The sequence below is a fragment of the Brachycentrus maculatus genome, unplaced genomic scaffold (assembly GCF_059751285.1).
Source record: "Brachycentrus maculatus isolate JH-2025_06_01 unplaced genomic scaffold, ASM5975128v1 h1tg000362l, whole genome shotgun sequence".
NCBI lineage: Eukaryota > Metazoa > Arthropoda > Insecta > Trichoptera > Brachycentridae > Brachycentrus > Brachycentrus maculatus.
The window spans coordinates 966,892-992,014 of NW_028281111.1; the positions used below are offsets into that span (position 1 = coordinate 966,892).

Consider the following 25,123-nt stretch of genomic DNA (forward strand, 5'->3'; position numbering starts at 1 on the left):
CCAGTTGCTTGTCTCTGTTTGGTCGGTTCAGTTCGCTCGGAGAAGTCAATAGAGAAATTTATTTCGAAAATATCGTACCCGACTGTCGTAGGAAAATCGTTTAAACTATTGAACACAACGGTCGGCGCTTTAGTATATGCGATTTCCAATAAATTTCCTTTACTTCGAACAAGCGCGTAAGAACTGAAAACGAAATAAAGAAAATCATCCGGAAAATATTTTTTTCTCACAATATTTCACTGAATTATGTATCGTGCATTTAAATGTTTGATGTCATTCAAATGTCATGATATAAACAAAGTTACAGTTTAAAATTCACTGAACAAGACTCTGAAAAATAAAAATAGTGCTAAGCTAAATATTTATTTAAGTGCTCAAGTAAAAAGTGAATTACGAAAATGTCTGCCTCATTTATTTTGACGGTGATGTTTATATCGTCAGGTAATATATAATATTTTGTAACTATATATTAAAAACCAGACCAGTACAGATAAATTTATAATTGTATAATATTTTGATACAGTTAATAATTGTATTGGCGATAATCGAACCCGCGACCTTGTGTATGCTAGTAAGATGCATTACTTACTTATCTACACCGGCCGTCCTATTTGTGTCAATTCCATTAAAATCTTCTACAAATTTTCAACGTTCTAACCATATACGAGTAGCTACAATTATATTGTAATGAAAATAATTTGTTGACACCTTAACTAATTTATCAAATAAGTTCCTATAAAATAATATTAACCCTTTGCAGCATAAGTGGATAAATTACATACAAATATTTGATATGTGACATGACATTAAAAAAGCAGTTTAATAATCGATGTTTTACTAAAATTGTTTTTTACAAAATTAAACCCTCCGTGCCACATAAATTTCTTACGTATTCACGACCGTTGAAATGCTGGTAGCGTATTTTTGGGTTATTATGCTGTTGAAGTAGATTGTACTTTTCGTCAGAAATTAAATTCGTTTTTAATTAATATTTCTCTATGAAATATCATTGTAACGATATCAATTTGTTGTACTGTAAAACTCAAAACAGCCTATTTCTGAAAGGCTTCCCTTCTTTGAGCCGGAAGCATATTCTTTTTTAAACCAAAGGTCCAACATTTCGCATCACTTATATTGTCCTGAATATACATATTTTGCCCTTAGACTGTCTCCACATAACGATGGAAAACATTTGGATAATTTTTATTATTTTATTTTCTGATTAGTTTCCCGTCTGAATTTCTGATTATTCATATTATTTTTTGACAAAGAATATGTATTCACATAGTACATTCATATTTACAATTTTCTTAACTGTTACTTATCTATATGCTTTTAATGTTTTTGTTTTAAATTTGCAAATTTTAAAAATACCTACGCATTACTCGTCTTCATCGTTTACTTTTGCTACAGTAATCACGATCAAACATTATTTGGCCTCGTGACACGTCGAACTATTTTACGCCACCTGTCGCGCTGCGAGGACTGTCTTGCGCATCCATTCAAAGGAGAACCTGCTAGTTTTTTTTATCCGTTCCGGCCAACGCACAAGGGAGCGACCACATGAAATGCAACTGCCCTGGACAAGTAGTTCCACGAATTCTCCACTTGTTCATAGTACCAGAGGATACTAGAGTTTATGAAAGGGGACAATCTCTCCGTAGTGCGAAGTTTCTAATATGGAGACATCGTGTGGTGTTTAGTCCATGGTACACGCAGCATCCTTCTGCAGATCCACATCTCCAATGCGTCCCTGTTCTATGGTTCCCTTTCCTTTATATCAATGGGCTGTACAAAAAATGGGAAAACAAGTATATTACTAGTATGCATTGGTTTTTTGGTTATATTCCATCCGTAGTTTGTATATTATAGTTGCTCCATGAACGTTCTCGTTATAGCAATACGCTACTTTATATTTTCTACTGAGCCTTCGTCTTCTCAGATAAACGGAATATTCTACAGTTCGCAATATGTTGTTTGTGGAGCATTGTCGCAGTTATAGAACACTCATTTTTTGTTTTTTTCTTGGCCGAAGTTTAGATAGGTACTCAAAGGTGATCTGTCAACCCAAGTTATGCAATAAGAGTTCACATGTTACTAATGCTGTTACGTCATCGGAAGTTTGAGATATTTTTCCCACCAAAGGGTATAACTAACTGTCCTATCTTCTATCGCTAGCCTTATTATGTACTCCGTGTATATGTTGAACGAGTGGGTGACAAAATATATCCTTAATGAACACCGCAGCGAGATACCAGTGTCCATTTTGACACATTTTTCAATAAATTTCGCGACTTGGTTTTAAAAAATTGCTTTGCAAGAGAAGGTCTGTCAGGAAGCCTAGATGCTTGTTTATCAGATCTGGGAATGCGGTGAGACAGCTTTCAATGTCCATTTTGACAGATGCTTATTGGCATTATTTATTTATCTATGGAAGATTGAGCTGTATAGGGTTAAAATCTTAAGTGTGTATACAATAGTTATAATACCTGTATCACAAACTGGAAATAAAAACTGATAACCTTAATTTATGATTATTTTGCCAAAATAGTTTTTAGCACGGGTTAAATGTTTAAATCTTAAGTAAATAAGTTGCAACTTTGGAGATTATAAATGTTAACATAAATATGTATTTCACAAAAACTGTAACGAACGAAATGGCTTTAAATTTTAGAGATAAGAATCATAATGTGAAATATATTGGGTGATTTTCACTATTATATTATCATAAAGGAAACGAAACGAAATATTGAATAAAACATATATTATAAATATGTTGATACTCTTACGTATATAGTAATAATTGATAACGATTCTGCGGAGTCGATAGTAAAGATTTTTCATGCGAACCCCAGCAGAGGATCGATGAATAATTTGTTTTTTTTTTTACAAAATACCTTAGCAATGAGGTATTCTCCATATCGGTCCATTTTTCACCCATGCTCAATGCACGTATAAGGGATTTTCCGGATAATCAATTGATCAGATTCTGGCTAAAAAGATTAAAGCTAACCTTCTTTACATTTTCTTTTTTTCTTTTCTTTCCCCAATTTAATTTCAATGAAGCGCCCTAGAGGTCGTATTTATGAAAATAGCGCTGCATAATTTAATTTTTTTAAATTATTAATCAATACAAGAGCCAGATAAAGAACAAGACCATCAGATCATCCAAAAAACATTGATCGATGATTTTTAAAAAGCCGCGGCGACATGCTTAGAATGAATGTGTTGTTGATATCTGTGTTCTTTGTATTATTTGAAGTTAGACCTATAGCACAATAGACATCCTTACAATTTTCAACTTGATGTAATAAAAGCCCGAGTACTAATTGAAGCGAAAAATTACTATAATTTAATGTTGAACAAAAAAAAGATTTGGAAAATGACCTACTAAGGGTTGGTTCGGTGTTAAGTCACAAGAATTACTTTAAATATTTCGAAAATTAAGACTGAAGAACTATCATTGTCAGTTATCGTCAGTTATGTAGAAATAATCAATATCACTTACACAACTTATACTTCACATAAATTATTGGGTACAATGCAGAAAGCCTGATGGCGAAAATGAGACATCCATTACAGTCTATTGTCTATTATTAAAATCTATTCACAGATTGAGAAAACGTAGTGACGAGGTGATTTGTAATCATCATCTGCATTCGTGTGTTTTGATTTGTTGCTTTTAAAATTCTGCATACATAATAAGCGACTTTTTACTAATTTTTCAATGTTTAAAATATTTTAGACATATCTTATATTTATCTTAGTAACTACTACTTTATATTTTTTCCAATAAGAGAAGCTGCGTTTATCTTTTTATTTGATATACCTTCCTATGTGGGTCACAAAAACATCTTTAAATAATTTCCATAATTAAATCATATGGACGATGTATAGTTTTTACTACAATAACACCAATATTAGACCTCACGTGCATTGGTAATCTTTTTCAAACAACTTTTTGATACCCATAATGAGACATATTAATTATTGATACGCGAAAATATTTTGAACGACAATTAAAAAATAATCATTCTCTATTCTAAGGCTGATATAACTTCTGTTGGTGGTAATAAATTAGAAAACCGTGCTTAAAAGTTTGCTGTCGCGATGTTTATTTTTCATGTTAAGTTTTGGCATCTCAACATAGATAAAGAAGAATATGGGAGTCTAGACATTTACGGGGCTTATGGCCTTCATAGGCTAGTTTAAGTGATCAGATCAATCAATCTACTCAAGTTCTTGGAATTTATATATATATATATATATATATATATATATATATATATATATATATATATATATATATATATATATATATATGGTTCTATATTAAAACTTAATGCTTAAATCACTATAATTTCACTAGAGATATCTATTGGTGAGATATATGACAATAATATGAAAAATAACTCAAATAATAGAGAAATTAAGCATTTGGCCACACTCAAAATGTTGTATGTTTATTTTTGCTTTGACGCTGTTGTTTAATTTACTTTTACTTGCGAATACGCGACTTTCGTTCATTTGCTTGATTGAATAACAATACTAATAAAATATACTCAAATAATACTCTGACAAGACATCGAATGAGATGTTGTTATTTAAAAATATTTGCTTTTCTAATTTGAAATCTTGCCGTACTAGAAATTAGTTTTTCGCAACAATTTTGTCGGTCAATGGTCGCGTACCTAACAGAACAGTTGCAAGTGCGCGGGGTGCCTAATTATCATAAGAGCATCATTATTTATTTTAGAAATAGTTTAAACTTTTTCTTTATAAATTTCAAATATTCGCGTCATCTGTAAGTGCGATTTTCTGTATAAACAATTGCTTTATTTTATTCCATATGGCAACACAGGCGTTTTATATATCGCTAGACATTCCGATCTCGTTCACCTTGGACGTACATATTTCTACTTGTTTTTTAGTCTGATTTGACGGTATTTATTATAATTCCAATTGATTTTATTAGGCTTGTAAATTAAGATAATATGTAAATTATACGAGTGATCTTCTGCATATATTTTAAATATATAAAAATATCGATAACAGATGGTAAAAGTTTACATTGTTTTCTGCTATTAAATTTCAGTAACAATTATTTTTATTATCTTTTGCAGACATCGAGTAATTATGTTACATGTCATTGGATGAAGATACAATATGTTAATTATTTTCATGTTTTCGTAAAAAAAATATAACATTTTAAGTTTTTAAACAAATAGGTATTCTACTCTGTTTTTTTTTTACATAATCGTACTACCCATATGAAGCCAATGGTATGTAGATATTTTGCTTTTTAGTTGGTTGAAAGATGGTTGAAAGTTGGTTGTTTCCATGCAACAAATAGGTACTCTTCTATGTTTTTTTTATATAATCGTACTACCCATATGAAGCCAATGGTATGTAGATATTTCGCTTTTTAGTTGGTTGAAAGATGGTTGAAAGTTGGTTGTTTCCATGCAACAAATAGGTACTCTTCTATGTTTTTTTTATATAATCGTACTACCCATATGAAGCCAATGGTATGTAGATATTTCGCTTTTTAGTTGGTTGAAAGATGGTTGAAAGTTGGTTGTTTCCATGCAACAAATAGGTACTCTTCTATGTTTTTTTTTACATAATCGTACTACCCATATGAAGCCAATGGTATGTAGATATTTCGCTTTTTAGTTGGTTGAAAGATGGTTGAAAGTTGGTTGTTTCCATGCAACAAATAGGTACTCTTCTATGTTTTTTTTATATAATCGTACTACCCATATGAAGCCAATGGTATGTAGATATTTCGCTTTTTAGTTGGTTGAAAGATGGTTGAAAGTTGGTTGTTTCCATGCAATCCAATGTGCTGAGATCTATTTTGGGTGAAGTTTTAAATGAAATGAGTTTAAAAATTTAGCCTGTTTTGGATAGATTTAAATGCAAATTTAATGCAAAATTATCGTGTATTTAAAATTATGAAAAACTCTTTTACGGAATATCTTAGAAGGATTTCTGAAGCGTCTCTTAGTTGCTTACTTAAATATTAACATACGATATAAAAATAAAAATAAACCTCTTATTGAGACTCCTGATGTGGAATTTGATATATTTTTTTACATATGTAGGTACTACAAAATATAAAATAATGAGTCTGCCTCCATGTTGTGGTGGTTGCCTTATTTAGCCACCATGTGTTGGTCCCAGGTTTGATTCCCAGAGGGGTCAAATTAATATAAGTGTTTATTCACTCTGGTATTTATTTAAGATTACCTTGGACTGGTTCCTGAAGTAAACGATTAATCACCTTGCCTTTATGTAAGTAACGATCAAAATAACATTGCACCACCACGATGCAGTATCCTATGCACCATTGGGTGTGGATAAAAGAAGAATAATAAGAAATTTAATGTAATAACCTTTCCTTGAGATTTTTATTGTAGACTTGGTGAATTTTTAGCATTTGTTCGTACAAAATATAACTTTGTGTCTGTATGTATGTATGTATGTATATATATATATATATATATATATATATATATATATATATATATATATATATATATATATATATATATATATATATATATATATATATATATATTATATATATACATGTATAGATATATATATATATATATATATATATATATATATATATATATATATATATATATATATATATATATATATATATATATATATATATATATATATATATATATATATATAAATATATATATTTATATATATATATATATATATATACATATATATATATATATATATATATATATATATATTTATATATATATATATATATATATATATATATATATATATATATATATATATATATATATATATATATATATATATATATATATATGCACATATTCTTCAAATTGAGAAAAATATTAAATTATTTTTATCTTGAGTTATAAATAGTATATCTGAAAGTCATATTTCTATTTATACTTATTGAAAAATAATGTTTTTATTTAGCATAACGGTTTTTATTTAGCATACTTGTAGATAACAAATAAAACCTGATAAAATGTGTTATGTCTAAGAATACGGTAATAACATGGTAATAATCCTTATCACTATCACCTTTGACTGTGGAACGGGTTGACTAGCACCGCTTCTTACCATACACGTGCAAAAATACACGTGCAAAATGTAAATTAATATAACAATAGACTAAGGTTTATTTACTACCAATGATTATAACAAAACGAAATACATACATCGCTCACTCCTTTCAACAACACGTCATATATCAAAATCGTCATTTTCAGTGGTGCATGTTTTCGGAGTGCCCAGAAAATGTACTATATCTCAGCAAAAGCGGCATATTTTTAACATAATATTTACCCGTTACGGGCAGAGAGCGTTGTTTTTGCATTTTGAAGAAAAGGTATTGTTTAATTATTTTTTTAAATACACCAAATATTTTTCAAATAGAGAAAATCATTCAGGTTTTACCTAAAAAGATCTGTTGCACAGTAAAAGGTTCAATAAGTGGCTCGATAATTACTTTTGAAACATTTAAGTATATTTTTAAACTTTAAAAACGATCTCCCGAAAAATCGAGTTTTTTTTATATCTGACGTTGTTGAAAGGAGTGAGCGATATGTAAACGTATCCTTGTACTGTCATCTGATGCCAGCATTCCTGCCATAGATTTTAATTTATGATTATATTTAAAAAATAGCGAATATTGGCCAAGACCCAAATAAAGGTAAATAAATGAATGATCATTCTCTTTAAACAAAATATTACCGTTAAAAAATTGTTCATAATGAACAATAAAATTAAATTTAAGTTTTACTTAGTAAATACCATATTTTCTTCAAACACCTTTGAAAATAATGCAGAATGCATCGAAACACGTGTCATAATAGATTTTTTTTTAAAAAGTGGTATTTTCCATCTTAAACTTAAATTAAAAAATCATATATCCAATTCCCGAAATACGAGATGTTAGTATAGATGTCCGGATACTTGGTTCGCACAAACCTTTCCCTCAAGACACTACACTAACAGCAATTGAACCACTACAAAGTAGTGGACATTCGGAATATCTCCAAAAACAAATTATGTAAAGTAATAAAACAAATTATTTGATATCTTACAAAATAACTTTTTTTCTTATATATATATATATACATACACATACACACACACTACATATATCGGTAGTGTAAAGGCAAATGGGTATATCTGTCTCAGACCAAATTGTACAGGAGAGCAAAATCAAACTTGTGAAATTAAATAACTCATTTGTTTTACTATTTTTACATGTACATATACCGATATATATATATATATATTTATATATATATATATATATATATATATATATATATATATATATATATATATATTTATATATATATATATATATATATATATATATATATATATATATATATATATATATATATATATATATATATATATATATATGTATATATTTTTTTATTATTTATTTATTTATTTAACTCTTTATTCCAGCTTGACTAAGTGGTGGGTGCAATACTTAGTCAGCCATATATGTTTTACAAACATTTTATTTAAACAATGAAATTAAAAATAAGAAAGAAATAAGGAATTGAAAGAAAAAAAAAAAAATAAATATATATATATATATATATATATATATATATATATATATATATATATATATATATATATATATATATATATATATATATATATATATATATATATATATATATATATATATATATATATATATATATATATATATATATATAAATATATATATATATATACATATATATAAAGATATATATACATATATATAATATATATATATATATAAAGAAAACAATTGAAAGTTTCTAACCGCCCGCCATTTGCTATTTACCTCATTTTCCCCTACGCGTTTTCTCATTTGATTAGAAACATAAATAGTTGTTGTCCGACTACGATATTTACATATCTTAAGAAATAAAATTAATTATTACCGACCGTCTAGAGTCTAGACTAAATATCGTTCTAATTACGGCTATTTCTTCCGATAAAGACTTTATTTATTGCGTTTATGGTAGGCTATACGTAATAATTTAAATTTATTACAACATCTTCAATAATCACGCAAATAGAAAGTTGTTGCCAATGGCTACAAATATTATGATTTAATCGAATTAATAGTGGGTTGTATTATAGCACAATCATTGTCCTTAAATGGATTAGCGGAGGACCAAAAAGTAATAGTAACAAAATTTAAATGTTTAAGGCTGAGATCTCGGTCGTTGAAATTCTGAACACGAACGATCGCGCTAGAGGTCTCGACATTTTTTAAAAGAATATTTATTTTAAAAATAAACAATTTTTTAACTCTGACCTTTCAATAATTTCTTTTTGGGTCAGGAATAATAATCGGCGGGTATGTATGAGGAGATGCATGAATTTGGAAGACGCGAAGAATGTTTGCAAAGACAGGGTGGTATGGCGTTCTATTATCTATGCCTACCCCTGCGGAGGTGCGGCGTATTGGTTAGTTAGTTAGTTGTATTTATTTATTTTTCATTTAGTTATATTCATAAAGTTATATTTATTTATAAGAAAAACTTTAAAGCGGTATTTTAAGCAAAAGATTCATTTATGGTACATATTTCAAATGTTACCTAGGTTTGAAGTAAATTAAGTTGCGATTTATCGTACATTGGGCCTTAAATATTTTTTTAGCTTCAACACTTCCTTTTGCAGGTGATACAAACAAAACATTTGAATGTGTAGATAATTCCATAGGAAAAACATTGTACAAAATAAAAAATGCATTAATTTATCATTGTTTGAATTCTGATTTAAATCTACCGAAATTACCACCATCTTTTTTGCTGTACACTTTAGAAAACTAACTAAAAAAACAGCTTGCAGTAATAAGGAAGAAAATTGTGACGTTTGTAACATAATATATGATTATATTTTATATAATATTCACGACCGCATTCTTTATTAATAATAACTCGAAAGCAATCTGAAATCTCTAAATATATCTGATGAAGGAATTCGGTTGAAATTTGACTACACACTGCCATTATTTGTTTGAATTTTGTATATAAATTGTGCACCGTATTATAATCGATTAAATTATTCATCAAATCATCTGGTATTGTTTTATGACACTCGCGATTTATTCATATTTAATTTTGCGGCAAAACTCAACGAAATATTTACCGATACAAGATCGCTACCTTGAGCCACATAATGTTCTAGATTAATGTTATTAGTCGCAACAAATTTATTAAACTTAGTTGCGAAAATTATTGAAAATGTGAAATAAAATTGCATCCCAATTTAACTTTGAATTTACATTTAAAAGCTTTCAATATCCCTGTCACTGTCAATCTAAATAAATACAAGTTTGTAAATCCACCACAAAATTTTTAGTTCAAAGGTCATTCAAAGGAATCCTTTCTATGCAGTTGTAAATTTTGCCAATTATTTTTTATTTTATTTCCAGGTATTTCAGATTATGTCCAGTGCATCAGCCTAGATACATCCTCCCAGAAGTCTTCTAGCGTGGAGCAGCCTCCCCTCGTATTCCCAGAAGACAGCAATAAATACAAAATAGTCACCAACAAGTCCCCCGAACTGGACACCTTACTCTACAAGTCAAGCAACTCGTCCAAGTCGGAGATATTCGACCTCCTGCACGCTCCGACCTTCGAGCAGACCAAAGAGCTGTCCAGCAAACTGGACAAGGAGAAAGAGAAGCCCATCGAAACGTATGACCTATCAAAAAATGCGTCGGTTAGGATGTCGTATGATTTGGTGAACTTGAAATTGGATTCGGAGTTGGTGCAGAAAGTTGGAGCGAATGTGGAGAAAGACACAGTCAAGCAAGACGTCGGGGATGGCGGTGGGCTCGGGATTCAGACGGGGAAACTGGCCACCATGATAGCTGCCATCATATTAGCTGTTGCAGCTGCCGCGTACGTTGGCATGGTCTTATGGAGGAAATCACTCGAGTAAGTATAACAAATGAGTTATAATTATAATCGCTTAGTGTTAGTTTCTGTGTGTGGGCAGGTGATAATGAACACGAGTGTACGCTTTCCGATATTATTGTCAATGAAGAAGGGATGCTGATATTTAAAAAAAAAAACATGAAGATATTTCAAATGAGAGGTATAAGTGGAAAAATACAAAGTGCACATTCAAAACTCAACGGCAAGGATAAGTCTGACCAGTGGCGTGCACAGAGTTTTAATCAGGGTAGGCAGTAGGGTTGGGTAAGTAGGCACTGGTCGAGTTTATATATGGAACGCGAGTAATCCAGGGTAGGCACCGCTTTTCTGCTTATATAGAATACGCGCCTCTGAGACCGACATAATGTTTACTACAGATCCAAGTGGCGATATACATTTTGCCATCCTTTGTAGTAAATTAACTATTTTGGTGTTATCAGAGTCGTTTTTCATGTGGATGGGTTTTCAAAAACCGCATTTCTAGGCCTGTTAGTTAATAATTTTAATAACAACGAATTTAGATAATTTATATAGCGCCATTTTCGTAAAATACTGCCCCAAGGGCGCGGCACTGTGATTGAATTGGGGAAAAGGAGTTAGTGGAAATGATTTAGCAACTTAATACGTTTGTCGTTTTTTTAAGATACCACATAAAGTGGACGCGCAAGCATGATCACTTTTGTATAAGGCGCTGATTCGATTCTAACGGCAGCATCCACCCGAGTGATTAGCAACGTAAAGCTAAATCACTAAACAAACTCTCAACATATTATGCTAAACGTAGGATAGTAAGGATAGGGAAGGTAGATGTGAAAAATACATCACAAACACTCATACCAATTGAAAATAAATATTTTTAAATTTATGTTACAATTGGTAGGGATCGAACCCGCGACGTCAGCATCTACCCAACTACGCCACGGCGCTGGTCTAAAATTGAAAACACATTATTTACTCTCGATCTAAAAAAAAACATTATAAATAAATAAAAACAAAAAAACTGGAAATCATTTTTAAAAAGTAATGCACATTTTAATAAATAAAGTAAGTAAAAGTCAGTAACTGGCCACTCAAACACAGTGACTGACAACAAAAATACAGCTACTTATCACTGAAATAATATTACTGGTAACTCGATAAAAAAACATTCTGGAGTTAGGCCTTTTATTATAGATATAGATTAAGAAATCTCAAACGAAAATACTCGTACATATGAAAGTGCGAACTTATAGATCAGTGCAACGAACGGGAGTGGATCAAAATTGCTATATTTTTTGACGATAGTCGTCACTTCAAATGATGTCATTATACATATTATTTATTATTGTATAACGTCATCACTAAATAAGCTTTTAAAAATCGTGATAATTTTTTCAAACTATTTCATAACAAACAGCGCTATTTGATTCATTAGATTTTTCCCCAGTATTAAGAGGATATTCGCAAACACAAAATTTATTTTATGTATTGATTTTTAAATCAAACACAGATTTTTCGAGTCTACTAAGTTGTATTTTATTTTTAAAAAACCCATTAAAATTAATATTGTGACAATTGTTTCGCCTAGTTATAACATTTTCAAACGAATGTACATAATAAAATAAAATACAACTTGGTAGACTCAAAAAATCTGTGTTTGATTTAAAAATTAATACCTAAATTAAAATGGAGTTCTACAAAGTAAACGCCAAATCAATAAACAAAATTTATTCCACCGGAGAGGTCACATGTCAGATGACGCCTGATTTTTTTAAAGAATGCACACTGGATATTTTTGTTTTTTAAATAATAGAGAAAAAAATCTTTACATTTTTTTAACTCCTTACCTTTCAATAACTCTTTTTTTTTAAACTATTTAAATAATTATTTCGAAGAAAAACTTGTTTTATCAATGCAAAAATTGTGTTTTCAGAAAAAAATCTATTTCGTAAAATGTTGCCTGGATTTAGAGAAAATTGCATTAATTCAAAATTAGAGAATACTGGGCCTTAAAACATATGTATTATTATACTTGTGCGTATAAATTCTACACCTATTATATTTAAATTATACATTATACCTTTGTCCGCCCCCGTAGTGTAATGGTCAGCACGCTCGGCTACCGTTCTGGAGGTCCCGGGTTCGATTCCCAAGAGGGGTAAAATAAATAAAAGTGATTTTTTCACTGTCATATTTATTCAATATTACCCTGGACTGGTACCTGAAGCGGAGGGCTGATCACCTTTCCTTCATGTGTTAAACGATCAAGATAACACTGCGTTTATATGACGCAGTGCCCTATGCACCATTGGGGTGCGGATAAGGGTTTATATTTATTATATTATACATTGTTCACCATTATTGAATGGAGATATGGATAGGTAGGTACAGGGTAACAAAAGTGTTTCTGTCGGACGGATGAAGACGAAACTGTACTTTAAAGATGAAGTTGGCTGTAATTTATTATTGTGCTCTGAGTTTCTTGAACTTGTAATAATTCTTGGAACATATGATAATTTATTCTCTTCTTTGTTGCGAATCGTATGAGGAATTCTCTTTTAACTGAAGGGACGTTTTCAATGTAAACTTTTTCAAATACTTGCGCCTTGCATCAATTTTTCATTGACATTAAAATGATTTTATCAATTTAATTTCATTTTATTTTGAACTAACCTATTGAAATCACTGTGAATCTTTCTTCTTCAGCATTATCTAAGTTTCCAGCGTTTTCATACATAATATTTTGAGTGTGTCCAAATCTTTGTTCGGTAATCTAAGTATGTTCAGTGATGAGTTATTTATATTAATACCCTAGCACATATTTACAGGATTTAAGCCCTATAAATCTATCATTATGTCCTGTAAATGAGCCCCTGTGAATGTCTAGACTTCCACATTCTTTTTCATCCTATGTAGAGAAATCAATATTTCGACTAATTCAACAAATTTTTAGTGAAAAATATAAATTCATGTTTATTGTAAAAACCTTTTGTTTACGCCCTTACTTACGTCTTTGCCTTACGTGTACTAAATTTGAAATGGGACATTTTTACAATAAAGTCTTCTGCAATTTGAGCATACACTTAAGAAAAAATCTTAGCACTAAAACGGTTAATTTTAATTGAAAATAAATATTTTAAAATGTCTGTATTCTCAATTCGTCGCTGAAATTCGGTTGTGTTCTGTTTGGTTGCTGATTTCCTGCTGTTTATTTAACTACTGGCTGAGAGAAACGAGAAACAAGTGAAGACTTATAAGAAAACAAGAAAAACTAGTATTCTTCGAATACGAGTCGCATTTGTATGTTCGTCTGTTGTACCGACTCGGCTGCCTGCAAAACTTGAACAAATATTATGTACAGCATTTTGTAAACCTAGATTTAAACCAGTTTGTTATTTTTAGACAGACTTTTGACTTTAGGGCTGTTACGAGACTGCATTATTATTATTGAAGTATTTTGATTAATATCGAATGGACATGTTTACGTTATCTGTGCAATTAGCCTACTTTGGTTTAATAACATACAATATAAGTTGAAACACATTCATCTTTGTATACAGAAAAATAAGGTAAGATCACTGTGTAATGTTTAAATCAATAAAATCACAAGGCTAATTATTCAAATATAATTTATGTATATCAGTAAATAAATACAAAATAATTTAATACATTTTGGATCTCCAACACCAGCAACTAATAGAGAAATTCCTGGATGACGTTTAACGACATACAAATTTGATATATTTTTTTTAAGACTCTCGCCTTTGAGCTGTCATTGAGCCATCATTTTCGCAATCTTAAGTAAACGTATCGCTTGTGGTTGTCATTTTCATTGGGTTGAACGAATGTTTTTTAAATTATTTTTTAAAATAGTATGTTTTAAAAGTAGTATGTCATAAAACGCAAAAAGCTATATTAATAGTAATTACATATTTACAAAAAATAACTACCAAACGGACGTTTCTTGAACGAACAAAAGCCTAGAGAAAGTGGAGAAATCAAAGTTTTCCCGATTTTCTTCTATTATGGTTGGAAATTTTCATTACATAACAAATCAGGATGCGTTTGTATCGTTTTTAAGTACGTTTTTAAGGATATAGAGTGACGATTATTTACAAGCAAAAAATTGATGAATGGAATGTAGAAGAATACCCTTGTATTCTTCTAGAAGAAGATCGAAGGTAGAAGATCTGGTTATTTTTTTTGGGATGACTTTTCGTCATAAGTTAAAATTTTAACAGCCACACGAATATCTTTAGCAGAAACGATTTAGATGAACAATCCCATTTCTAAACTAAAAAGTATTCTAGATTTATAATTGATGTGTATGTATTTGGATAAAATAATAGCTTGCACATACCATTTTATATTTGCATGAAACGCGTGCACAACAAAACGTGCCAGTAATAAAGCAATTATTACCATTATAAAAAAATATATAAAATATATGCCATATACTTTGTATCTATGCAATATGTGTTTGTGACTATATCCAGCGACGTAAAATGTACCAGCAATGTAACCTGTATACTTTCTACATGCAAATGCACGCTTTAAAAAGGCAGCCAGTTGACTTATGGGACGATAATAATATACTTCGATAATAATAATGTATTTTAGATCAGGCATGTCCAACGGCCGTGAACATAAAACGTAGGCGTACAACATTTTTAAGATTGCGATTAAAAATACAATATAACCTGCTATTACAGTGGAATCAGTGGAACCTCTACATTCGTCAAATTCGATATTCGTTCCAATATTCGTCAGCATTTTCGATATTTGTCACATTCATCGTGCGTGAATCTTAACTGAAGAATTGTTGGATCTTCATAAAGAATAAGAAGCTGAAAATAAAGGAGTCAAATAAAGAGTAAGTTCTACTAAAGGTCTTACTAGAGCAAAAGCTGGATATCGAAGTGACCACTAATTTTACTGAAATCAACAAAATATTAAAATGCCAAATAAAAACAAACAAGAGCTCCGTAATGTAATGCGCTTTTATATCGTCCTTCGTTCATGAGATATAGTCTCTCGATCGATGAAAATGTGTCAATCTTGACATATTTTTTTTCCATGTTCGCTCCCTAGGTGGAGCATATGGCCAACACGAGACGTCTCCAAGTCACTCTGTCACGCGCCATCTCCTTGGCTTCCTCCCAGGTCAGTCCGGCGTCTAGGAGTTCTGCTGAGTATAGTCGGTGAATGGTCGTCAGCGGCCTTCCGGGGCGCCGGAATCCTCGGGGTTGGAAGAAGAGACATGAGGGGTTGATGCTCTCAGATGGCATTCTAAGGACATGTCCCAACCATGTCCACCTTCTCCTCTTCAGGACTTCCAGTATGAAGGGCTATTGAGTTCTTCTCCACAGCCCCTCATACTGGACATATTATTACAACATAGAGCTTTCATCGGGAGGTACGAAAGTCGAATGTCCAAATGTTGAGGACTGCTTGTAATAACAGTAATACAAGTTTGTACCTACCTTTTTTTTTAAATCAGTGGGGCGACAGTGATTATGTAAAATAATGCAAACAGATCAATCGAAAATTAAATGAATAAGAATAAAAGTACCTGTCCGTAAAATAGGTTTTCAAATTTAGTTGGTGATTTTTTTGTATACTCAGATTTTGAGACTCAAAATTTACATTTCATACGACGATTGCGTACAAAATAATACGTTAAGAAAGAAAATGTTTCAGCATTCTACTTGCTACATTTAAATTTTAAAAACACTTCATTTTTATTCCACCCCTATACTTCTTACTCGAACATTCTCAATCAAGTATTTATTGATTAGTTTGTTTTGCGGTTCATGTTATCTTAACCCTTAAATGCACGATAAAAAAATATTAAAAAAAAAACATATTCTGTTGATCAGACGCCATGGCGTCGTTGGTTCGATTCCCGCTAAAAGCTCAATGATTACAATAAATACCTACTTAAAGAGTTTTTTTAAAAATAGGTATAGGTATTTGTGATGTATTTTTCGTAATAAATTTCCCTAATTTTACCTGCAGACAAGCTCCTAAAACGGAGCCTTTGCGAATTATTCTTTTTTAATTTTAATATCATTAATTTTTAATATTAATAGCAATTATTTTTCGAGCATTACTGTTTATGTTCAAATGAAAACACTAAATATATAAGACTTGAATACTTTCTATTAGGTTCTGATTAATCTAATAACAAAAAAATACATGTTTAATGTAAAATAAATATTTTTTGAACTACACATTACTGGTTTTAAAGGTAAATACTTACAATGTAAAGACAAGCCTATTTGCGTAACTGACACCTGTATTTACAACGAAAAAGTAAATTGTTATTCTCGTGAATTGTTCTGCCTTAAGTGTAGAAAAAATAATAAGGCTATAATACTGTCTGCATTTTAAAAATAACTTCAGTGGGGTCCTTGTTTACGATCTAAAAAAAGATTTTTTTTCTTACTGCAATCGATATTTGCGGCCCAATATACGATAAATCGCAACTTAATTTTGTTTAAACCCAACATATGACGTAATTGTATTTTTTAATAATACACAACTGTAATAATATAAATAAATTAACTGACGTAAAGTAGAGAAACCCAGTTTTGTGAACAAATATTTGGACAAACTCAAAATATAGTGAATATATAAAAACTCCGGTCGTGTGGTCCTGCAAACACGTCTTTTTAAAATTAAAAACTAACAGATGATAGTTTCTATCACAGAATTAACAGATGACAGTCTTACCAAGTAAGCCTACGATACAAAAATAAGAAATGAAGAGATTAGGCGCTGGACAAAAGTCTTTCACTCCTTTCAAGAACGTCATAAATAAAAAATCGTCAATTTTCAGTTGTGTATGTTTTTGGAATGCCCAGGAAATGTACTATATCCCAGCAAAAGAGGCATATTTTTAACTTAATATTAACCCGCTACAGGGCAGAAAGTGTTGTTTTTGCATTTTGATGAAAAGGTATAATTTTAATATTTTTTTGAATATACTAAATATTTTTCAAATGGAGAAAAAAACCTTCAGGTTTTACAAAGTTCAATAAGTGGCTTGATATTTATTTTTAATACATTGTATTATATTTTTAAACTTTAAAAACATTCTTCTGAAAAATCAAGTTTTTTTCATTTATGACGTTCTTGACAGATCGTATTGCAAGATTAAAATGGCAATGGGGAGGACATGTTGCAAGACAGGGTACCAAAAAATGGATACCAAGAATTCTAAAATGGAGATCCTAGGAAAATAATAGATCGGTAGGCGGATCACAAATAAAATAAATGGCTAAAGAAGAAGAAGTCTTACTGTAGCCATAATTGTTATTCTTCCTTTTCTACCTTTTATTAATTTTCTATTTTTTATAGCATAGAGCAGTAATGTCCTCCACCCTGAACCGCTTCACTTCATCCTTCAAGTCACCGGTATCTTATCAAATAAATTCCATTTCTAAATCCAGGAATCTGTAGAGCAGAACTAATCATCATCCCTTCATACGATTAATGATGAAGGTTTTCCATATTCATCTGATATGGTGCTCTACAGTATAGAGAATTAATTAGGATAGGCAGTAGAGGTAGGTAGTAAGGTAAACTTGTACTACTTATTAAGGTAGGGTAGGTACTGGTTGCGTTTTTATATGTCACGCGGGTAAGTTAGGATAGGCACTGCTTTTCTGTCTATATGGAATGCACGCCCCTGGTGCTCTATGCGCCATCTGGATACAGATAGAAGTAATAATATAAGAATTTCTTGTTATCAAAATAAGCCGCTCAATTCTGTTATTCTGAGCTCTCATTCTTTGTGAGCAATAATCCCAGATGTAAGTAGGATTGGATGATCTCGAGAGTTTGGTTATACCAATACTCATGTAATGTATGATTCTCCAGATGTTTAATATTAAATTTCTCAATTGAATAAAGTATGCAGTTTAAACACCGAGATACAAAATAAATAAAACTGAAATATTGGGTACACATGGTTAAACATGACACAAAAATAATGTAAATAAAGTTTCCACACAAAGATTAAGTCTGCATAACTTGAGGTTTCAACGCTAAATATATAATTATTGTCAGTATAAAAATACTACATAAGTATATATAAATGTTAGCGCTTCATTTGCCCACATTTAATCATCTAACGGAGGCGAATGTAAAATTTCATTTATTAATAAACTCAAATAATAAAAAAATGTTTTCATAGTATCCTGAATAGTCACAAGCACTGGGTCATTATCATCTTCTTCGTCAAATTCACAGGTTTCCGACGTTTTTGGTCTAGCTCTCCCCTACCAAAAAAAAGTTGATAAGAGAAAGACAATGCCAGAATGCCTCATAGCGGAGAAGGAATGAAGATAGATTGACCACTTTCCAGCCCTCCATTCAGTTTCTTAGGGTCTCTAGAATCCCTAAGAAAAGATAAAAGATCCCCCCAGCATGATCAGGGGGTTGTACCGTTTCTATCGGGAACCTATGATCAATTTTTTATATTTCAATTAAATTACATTCTCACAGGCTTCTTTTTGTGAATCATGATAAAATCATGTAAAAAATCTTTCTACACAAATTAAAATATTCATGAGGAGTCATTTCATAAATAATAATATTTTATGTATTTTCAGAAAAAAATATGGGAGCCGTCATATGCTAGTAAATGAGGAAGAAGCCCCTAATTCCTTCAGACATTCCACGGTAATTATTATTTATTTTCTTATATTGTTAACATAATTCAAATAAGATAAAAAATCAGTTATCGATTTGGTATTCCATTTGTAGAATCTCAAAATTAAACTATGGAATTACTTTTCATATCCAATAAGCAGTTCATAAGTCATTTTCCATTTGAGGATTTAACACTTCAAATGTCTGTGGTAGCTTTTTGCATACTATAGTAAAAGAAAAATAAATGGTGCATATAAGGTGGAGTGCAATCTCTGTATTGCGCTTTTAACTTTGAATAAATATATTTAAATATGTACTTTATTTTTAATTAAACCATAATCATTGTAATTTTGTAATTGGATGTTGTTGACGTCAATAGTTTTTCACATTTGTAGACAAAGCAGACTGATTTATTTCAGGTACATGTGTAATTTAATCATAAAAGGTATTGTACTCCGCAATTTTGGTTTGGAAAAATTAACATCATTTGATAGTCAGTCACTAAAATCAAACCAACAGCTAATATAACTCTCGCAAGCTAATTATGTATATTTTTTTAAAATTTATAAGTTTTAAAAGTTGTGGTCCCGTGGTTAGTGTCGCGGACTCTTGAGTCAGAGTTTCTCGGTTTAAATCCACTCTACCACAATTTGATAGCTATTTCTAATATGAACTGCTTAGGCTCACAGAAATATAAGATTGAAGTATTTTTGTAAATAAACAATTACAAAAATTTCTCTTTTAATTTAAGAATAAATGACACGCCCTTATAAATATGGAGAAGTTTGTAAAATATAAAAGATTTGTATAATTGTTTCTTCCTTAGTGGAATCCTTTTTCTCTCCCTCCTTTGCACATTGATTACTGAATATGCGCAAGCCGTGTACTACCGACATTTTATCAAGTATTTTACTAACAACATTTATGATACTCAGTTAGTAGTATGAAATAATCAGCATCACTAGCTAGCCATAACTTGATGTTACCATGAAAACTGAGAGGTGTTATATTGAATCCAGTCAGCAATAGTAGTTTTAATTTATTTTCAAAGATGGCCCTAGTGTGCATGTGGGTTTATTATGACTGACCTCGCAATTTACTTATCCCGAAATGTATTGTAAATATTTCTTAGGAAACAGTTTAATTTCTATCGGTTTTATTACTTTATTCCTTTTAAATTAGATCATCCTTCTAAATTACTTGGAAATATTTTGCAATGGACATGTCAACTCCTTGCCTGATTGTACTTTTTATACCTTCCTTTCTATCCTCGATTTGCAGTATTGTAATCTTTACATATTCCAACTGCAATTTCTTTGTGTTTTAAAATCTTATACTTCTCACTTTTTTGTACAATCACTAGCTTCTCACTGATTTCAAACATGTTTATAAGGTAAAATCTATGTATGTACTATCATTAGTCTGTTTATAGATGGTTCAAAGGTATTGCTTCATAGCAATAATCCTGTTAATGTACGAATGCATATATAGTACAAGTTGTTTAGTACTAATGTTTTAAGGCAAATAGCTGTAACTCAAGTTGCGGCTGTTTGGCTCAAAGCATTCTTAAAACTGGCCCTATCATATACAATCACAGATTTTACTCTATCTCTTTCCTTTAACGAGATATTCATTATCCAAATAGCCTCAAAATTGTATTAATTTGATACATGTTTTGGCAAAAAGCATCATTTTAAATTAGCTATAAACTCGAAACTACTGTTTTTAACATGCGGCTATTTGCCTTTGCACATTAGAGTAAAAAGGAGTGTTTAAAAATTTTTGAAATGTAAATACAACCACTAAAAAGATGTTTTGTCCTGGAGCAAGTAGACATGTATGGTACTAAAATGTATGATTATTTTTTGTGTTGCAGGTTTAAAAAGCACTGGAAAAATTGTGAAAGCTGATCGGAAACCACTTACAAAATTTTTGTGAAACACTACAACCTATTGATATTTGAATTAAGTGGCAAGAAAATGTGATTTGAAAAATGTAGAAAGTGGCGATGAATTTTACAATATAAAAATTAACTATACTCTTTCAAAATATTCCACGTTCACTGGTCATTTTTTTTTATTTTTTCAGAGGTGAATAATGCACCCTGTAAATAGGGGACCGATTACTGTGATTTATCAGCCAATTAAAATTACTTTTTGAATTGCAATATACATACAAATGTACTGTTTTCCTTTTGGCAGATTTATCTACTTTAATTTATTATGTAAGTATGGAAAAACACCCATTTAAATTGATTTTAGTAATCTAATCATTCTTTTTAACTTGTCATATGCAGCAGTTGTTAAGACTTAAATAATTGTATAAATTTTAATGTGAAAAAAATCCTCTCCATATTGTCAATCCAAGCATTTGTTTTACTTGATGAGTTGATAGAATCGGCAAAATCTGCAAATAATACAACTGGCGTTTGATCGTATCGCCTGAATATTTTGAGAAATCAGCGATCCATCAGAATGTGTTAGCGAGTTTCAATCACATGGGGAATATCTAACACCATTGACCGTTTCGACTAGAGATTGTTGGGATCCATTGTTCATGTAAAGTATGTTTTATTCAGTTCTAGAACTTTACCAAATGAGTGAGAGTTGTGATTTGTAAATGTGTCGCTATGAAAGGAAGTGAAAATTTTAGATTTGGGAACCTTTATACATATCTATTACATACATGCAGGGTTTTTTTCTATGTAATGTGGTGGAATGGCGTTCCGGCACCATTTTTCACAGATAACTTAATTTTTTTTTATTTAAAAAATCAATTAGACAAAACAATGTTTGAGCTTACGTAATTAAAAGCAATATTTATTTAATTCGTTAAAATGATAAAATATGGTATTCCAATGAAGTAATTGTTTTAAGTAAAAAGCTTAACATGAAGTGAGGACCTTTTTAGTTTTTAAAAAAGCCCTGCATACATGTAAAAAAATATTTTGTGGTTTAATTTTAAGGCAGAATAAGTGAGTTGTTTATATTTGAAATTAATATTATGACTTTAAATTAATAAACAAATCCTTATCATGTACATATTATTTTAAAATAAGACAGTGGTTTCCAAAATTAATATTAAAATCTCTTATCTGCCAAAAGGATATATTTTTTTTAAAATATCCAGATTTAGAGTAAAAATGCCTTGATTTTTCAAGTTGGAATAATACTATCTCGCTTTTGTCAGTTTATGGTATCATCAGTATAAAAATTGTAATTACTTAATCATTCATACAGCAACTATTTCATATTAAATATTTTATTCTTCTCACTAATGTGTGCAAGCCCTATCTGCCCGCTAATTTCAAACATCTGGATTAGCCACAAACCTTGACTAACATTATCAGTCTGTTTTTGGTTGGTTGGAAGATTTTAGTTCATAGCAATAAGCCTGCCAATGTACATATATTTTGAATGGGAATTTAATATTTAAAAAAAAAAAATTAAAAATGTGTTGAGAATTTTTGACAAAAGTAGTAAAGTTTTTGATAGAAATGTTTTTACACATCATTAAAACACACAAAACTGTTTCTTTTAAAAATGAATAAGGTTTAAACATAAAATAAATAATATCTTAAACTATACAAACTTACATTCTGTTAGAATTCAATTTTTGTACGCTTGCCGTATTGGATACCGAAAGATGATCCATCAATCCAATGCTAATTTTTTTTTTTAAATTTTAAGATTTCATATTTAGAATTAGTATCTAAATCAGTTTATATTTTTACTAAATCTGCTTGCTATTGTAGTTAAATATCTATAATTTAAGATTCCAATTGAAAAAATAATATTCTTGGGTTCATCCATTGCATTCTTGATCAAAACTGGAAAATGCAGATTAGCAACAATAATATGTGCATGACGATATAATTAAATTGGTGCTAATTTAAGCAGTGCCGGCCTTTGACCTATTTCCCCCCTACAAAGGCTTTTTAGGGTACTTTTTAAAGGGTTATAACTCATTTTAATTGATATCAATGACTAGAAAAAGTCATCGGCTAACAAAATTTACAAGATAATTTTTTAGAAGCCAGAATGACCTTGTCCTTTCCCTAAAGACCGGAACTGCATTAAGATATGATATATTCACTATTTTGACTATTAAAAGGTGATATAATCTCACTTAATACTATCATAAATAGTTTCTTGTTTAAGTCTAAAAGTCAATCAGCTACATTTCAAGTATAGTAATGACTACCAATTAGGCACGATGGGTATTCATTACTTTTTCGATTACCAAATTGGAATGATATACATTGCTTCTTCTCAGATTGTTTATTTCCTACTTAATTGCTTGGTCCCGTGGTTAGTGTCGCGGACTCTTAAGTCAGAGTTTCTCGGTTCGAATCCACTCTACCACAATTCGATACCTATTTCTAATAATGAAGCGCTTAGGCTCACAGAAATAGTATGAAATTGATATATTTGTGTAAATAATAAAAACACAAATATTTCTCTTTTAAAAATTAAAATAAAAAATATTAAAAAATTACATAAGTTTTCTTAAAAAGGAGAAATTATCATCTGTGCATTACTTAGTCTTTTTGATAACTACCCTCTTAAAACCTTAAATACTCTAAATTTGCTATGTATAATATTTTTATGGTCTCGTAGTATAAGGTTTTACGATATGTTAGAATATTTAATTTTATAAGCGCTCTTGAGATAATAGTACAAAAATAGTGCTATAGACTTTATCCACTTTATTATAGTTTCCATTACAATCTGCTTTTAAATGTATATTATTTCATGTTTGTTTTTTTTCTTCCATTCTGTTACTATTATGGTTTAATTTTTTTTTTGGTTCGTAAGTTTATATTTTATCTTTGCTCTGATACCATGTTACTTTAATATAAGAACATAATATATCAAAAATATAATAAATGTTTTGTCATTCTCTCAAATTTTTCAAAATAATTTGTGGTAAATACCGGTCAATTTTTTTTTCCTTCTATTTTCACATGAATCCTCAATATGTTATGTCAATTTAATTTTTTTCACATCTCATCAAAGATGAGGAAGAATATGGAAGTCTGAGCATTTACGGGGCTGACGACCGTCATAGGCTGGTGTAAGTGATCACTTTACACATGTGTACCATATTCTTCTTCATCTTTGATGAGATGTCAAAAAATAATAAGAAAAATAACTCCTATAATAGGAGATAATCCAGATTTGTAACCAGGTATTTGGACACACTCAAAATGTTGTAAATGTTAATAGTAAATAAATAAACTTTGTTAACTAATTTTGTTTTACTTTAAAATTCAGTAGTTATATTAACTACTTTAAATGCATCATATCTTAATAGCTTTTACAAATAAACTTAAAAAAATACCCATGAATGAAATCCAATAGATTTTTACTTATAATAATATCAAATTACAAGTATCTTTAACATTTTCCGGTCCCCAAAAACATCCAGGTTGACAGTTACACATTCCAATGGGCAAAAATTCATTTGCTCTATGCTTCACATACATACCGATGTAATAG

General features: G+C 30.1%; 1 protein-coding gene across 1 annotated transcript; it reads left to right on the forward strand.

Annotated features, from left to right (window-relative positions):
• LOC148303562 (uncharacterized) lies at window positions 1-23,074 on the forward strand. Its single transcript, XM_088269760.1, has 4 exons — window positions 1-441; window positions 10,478-10,985; window positions 19,583-19,652; window positions 21,499-23,074. Exons 1-4 carry the CDS (start codon window positions 399-401, stop codon window positions 21,502-21,504), a joined length of 627 nt encoding a protein of 208 aa, XP_088125886.1. The 5' UTR covers window positions 1-398; the 3' UTR covers window positions 21,505-23,074.
• Window positions 23,075-25,123: the final 2,049 nt, after the last annotated feature.

Bases quoted from the DNA above. Each gene is read 5' to 3' on its own strand.
- LOC148303562 (XM_088269760.1), top strand. From the start codon at position 399: ATGTCTGCCTCATTTATTTTGACGGTGATGTTTATATCGTCAG. The intron at 442-10,477 runs GTAATATATAAT...TTTTATTTCCAG, and splicing joins GGTGATGTTTATATCGTCAG to GTATTTCAGATTATGTCCAG. The intron at 10,986-19,582 runs GTAAGTATAACA...ATGTATTTTCAG, and splicing joins TTATGGAGGAAATCACTCGA to AAAAAAATATGGGAGCCGTC.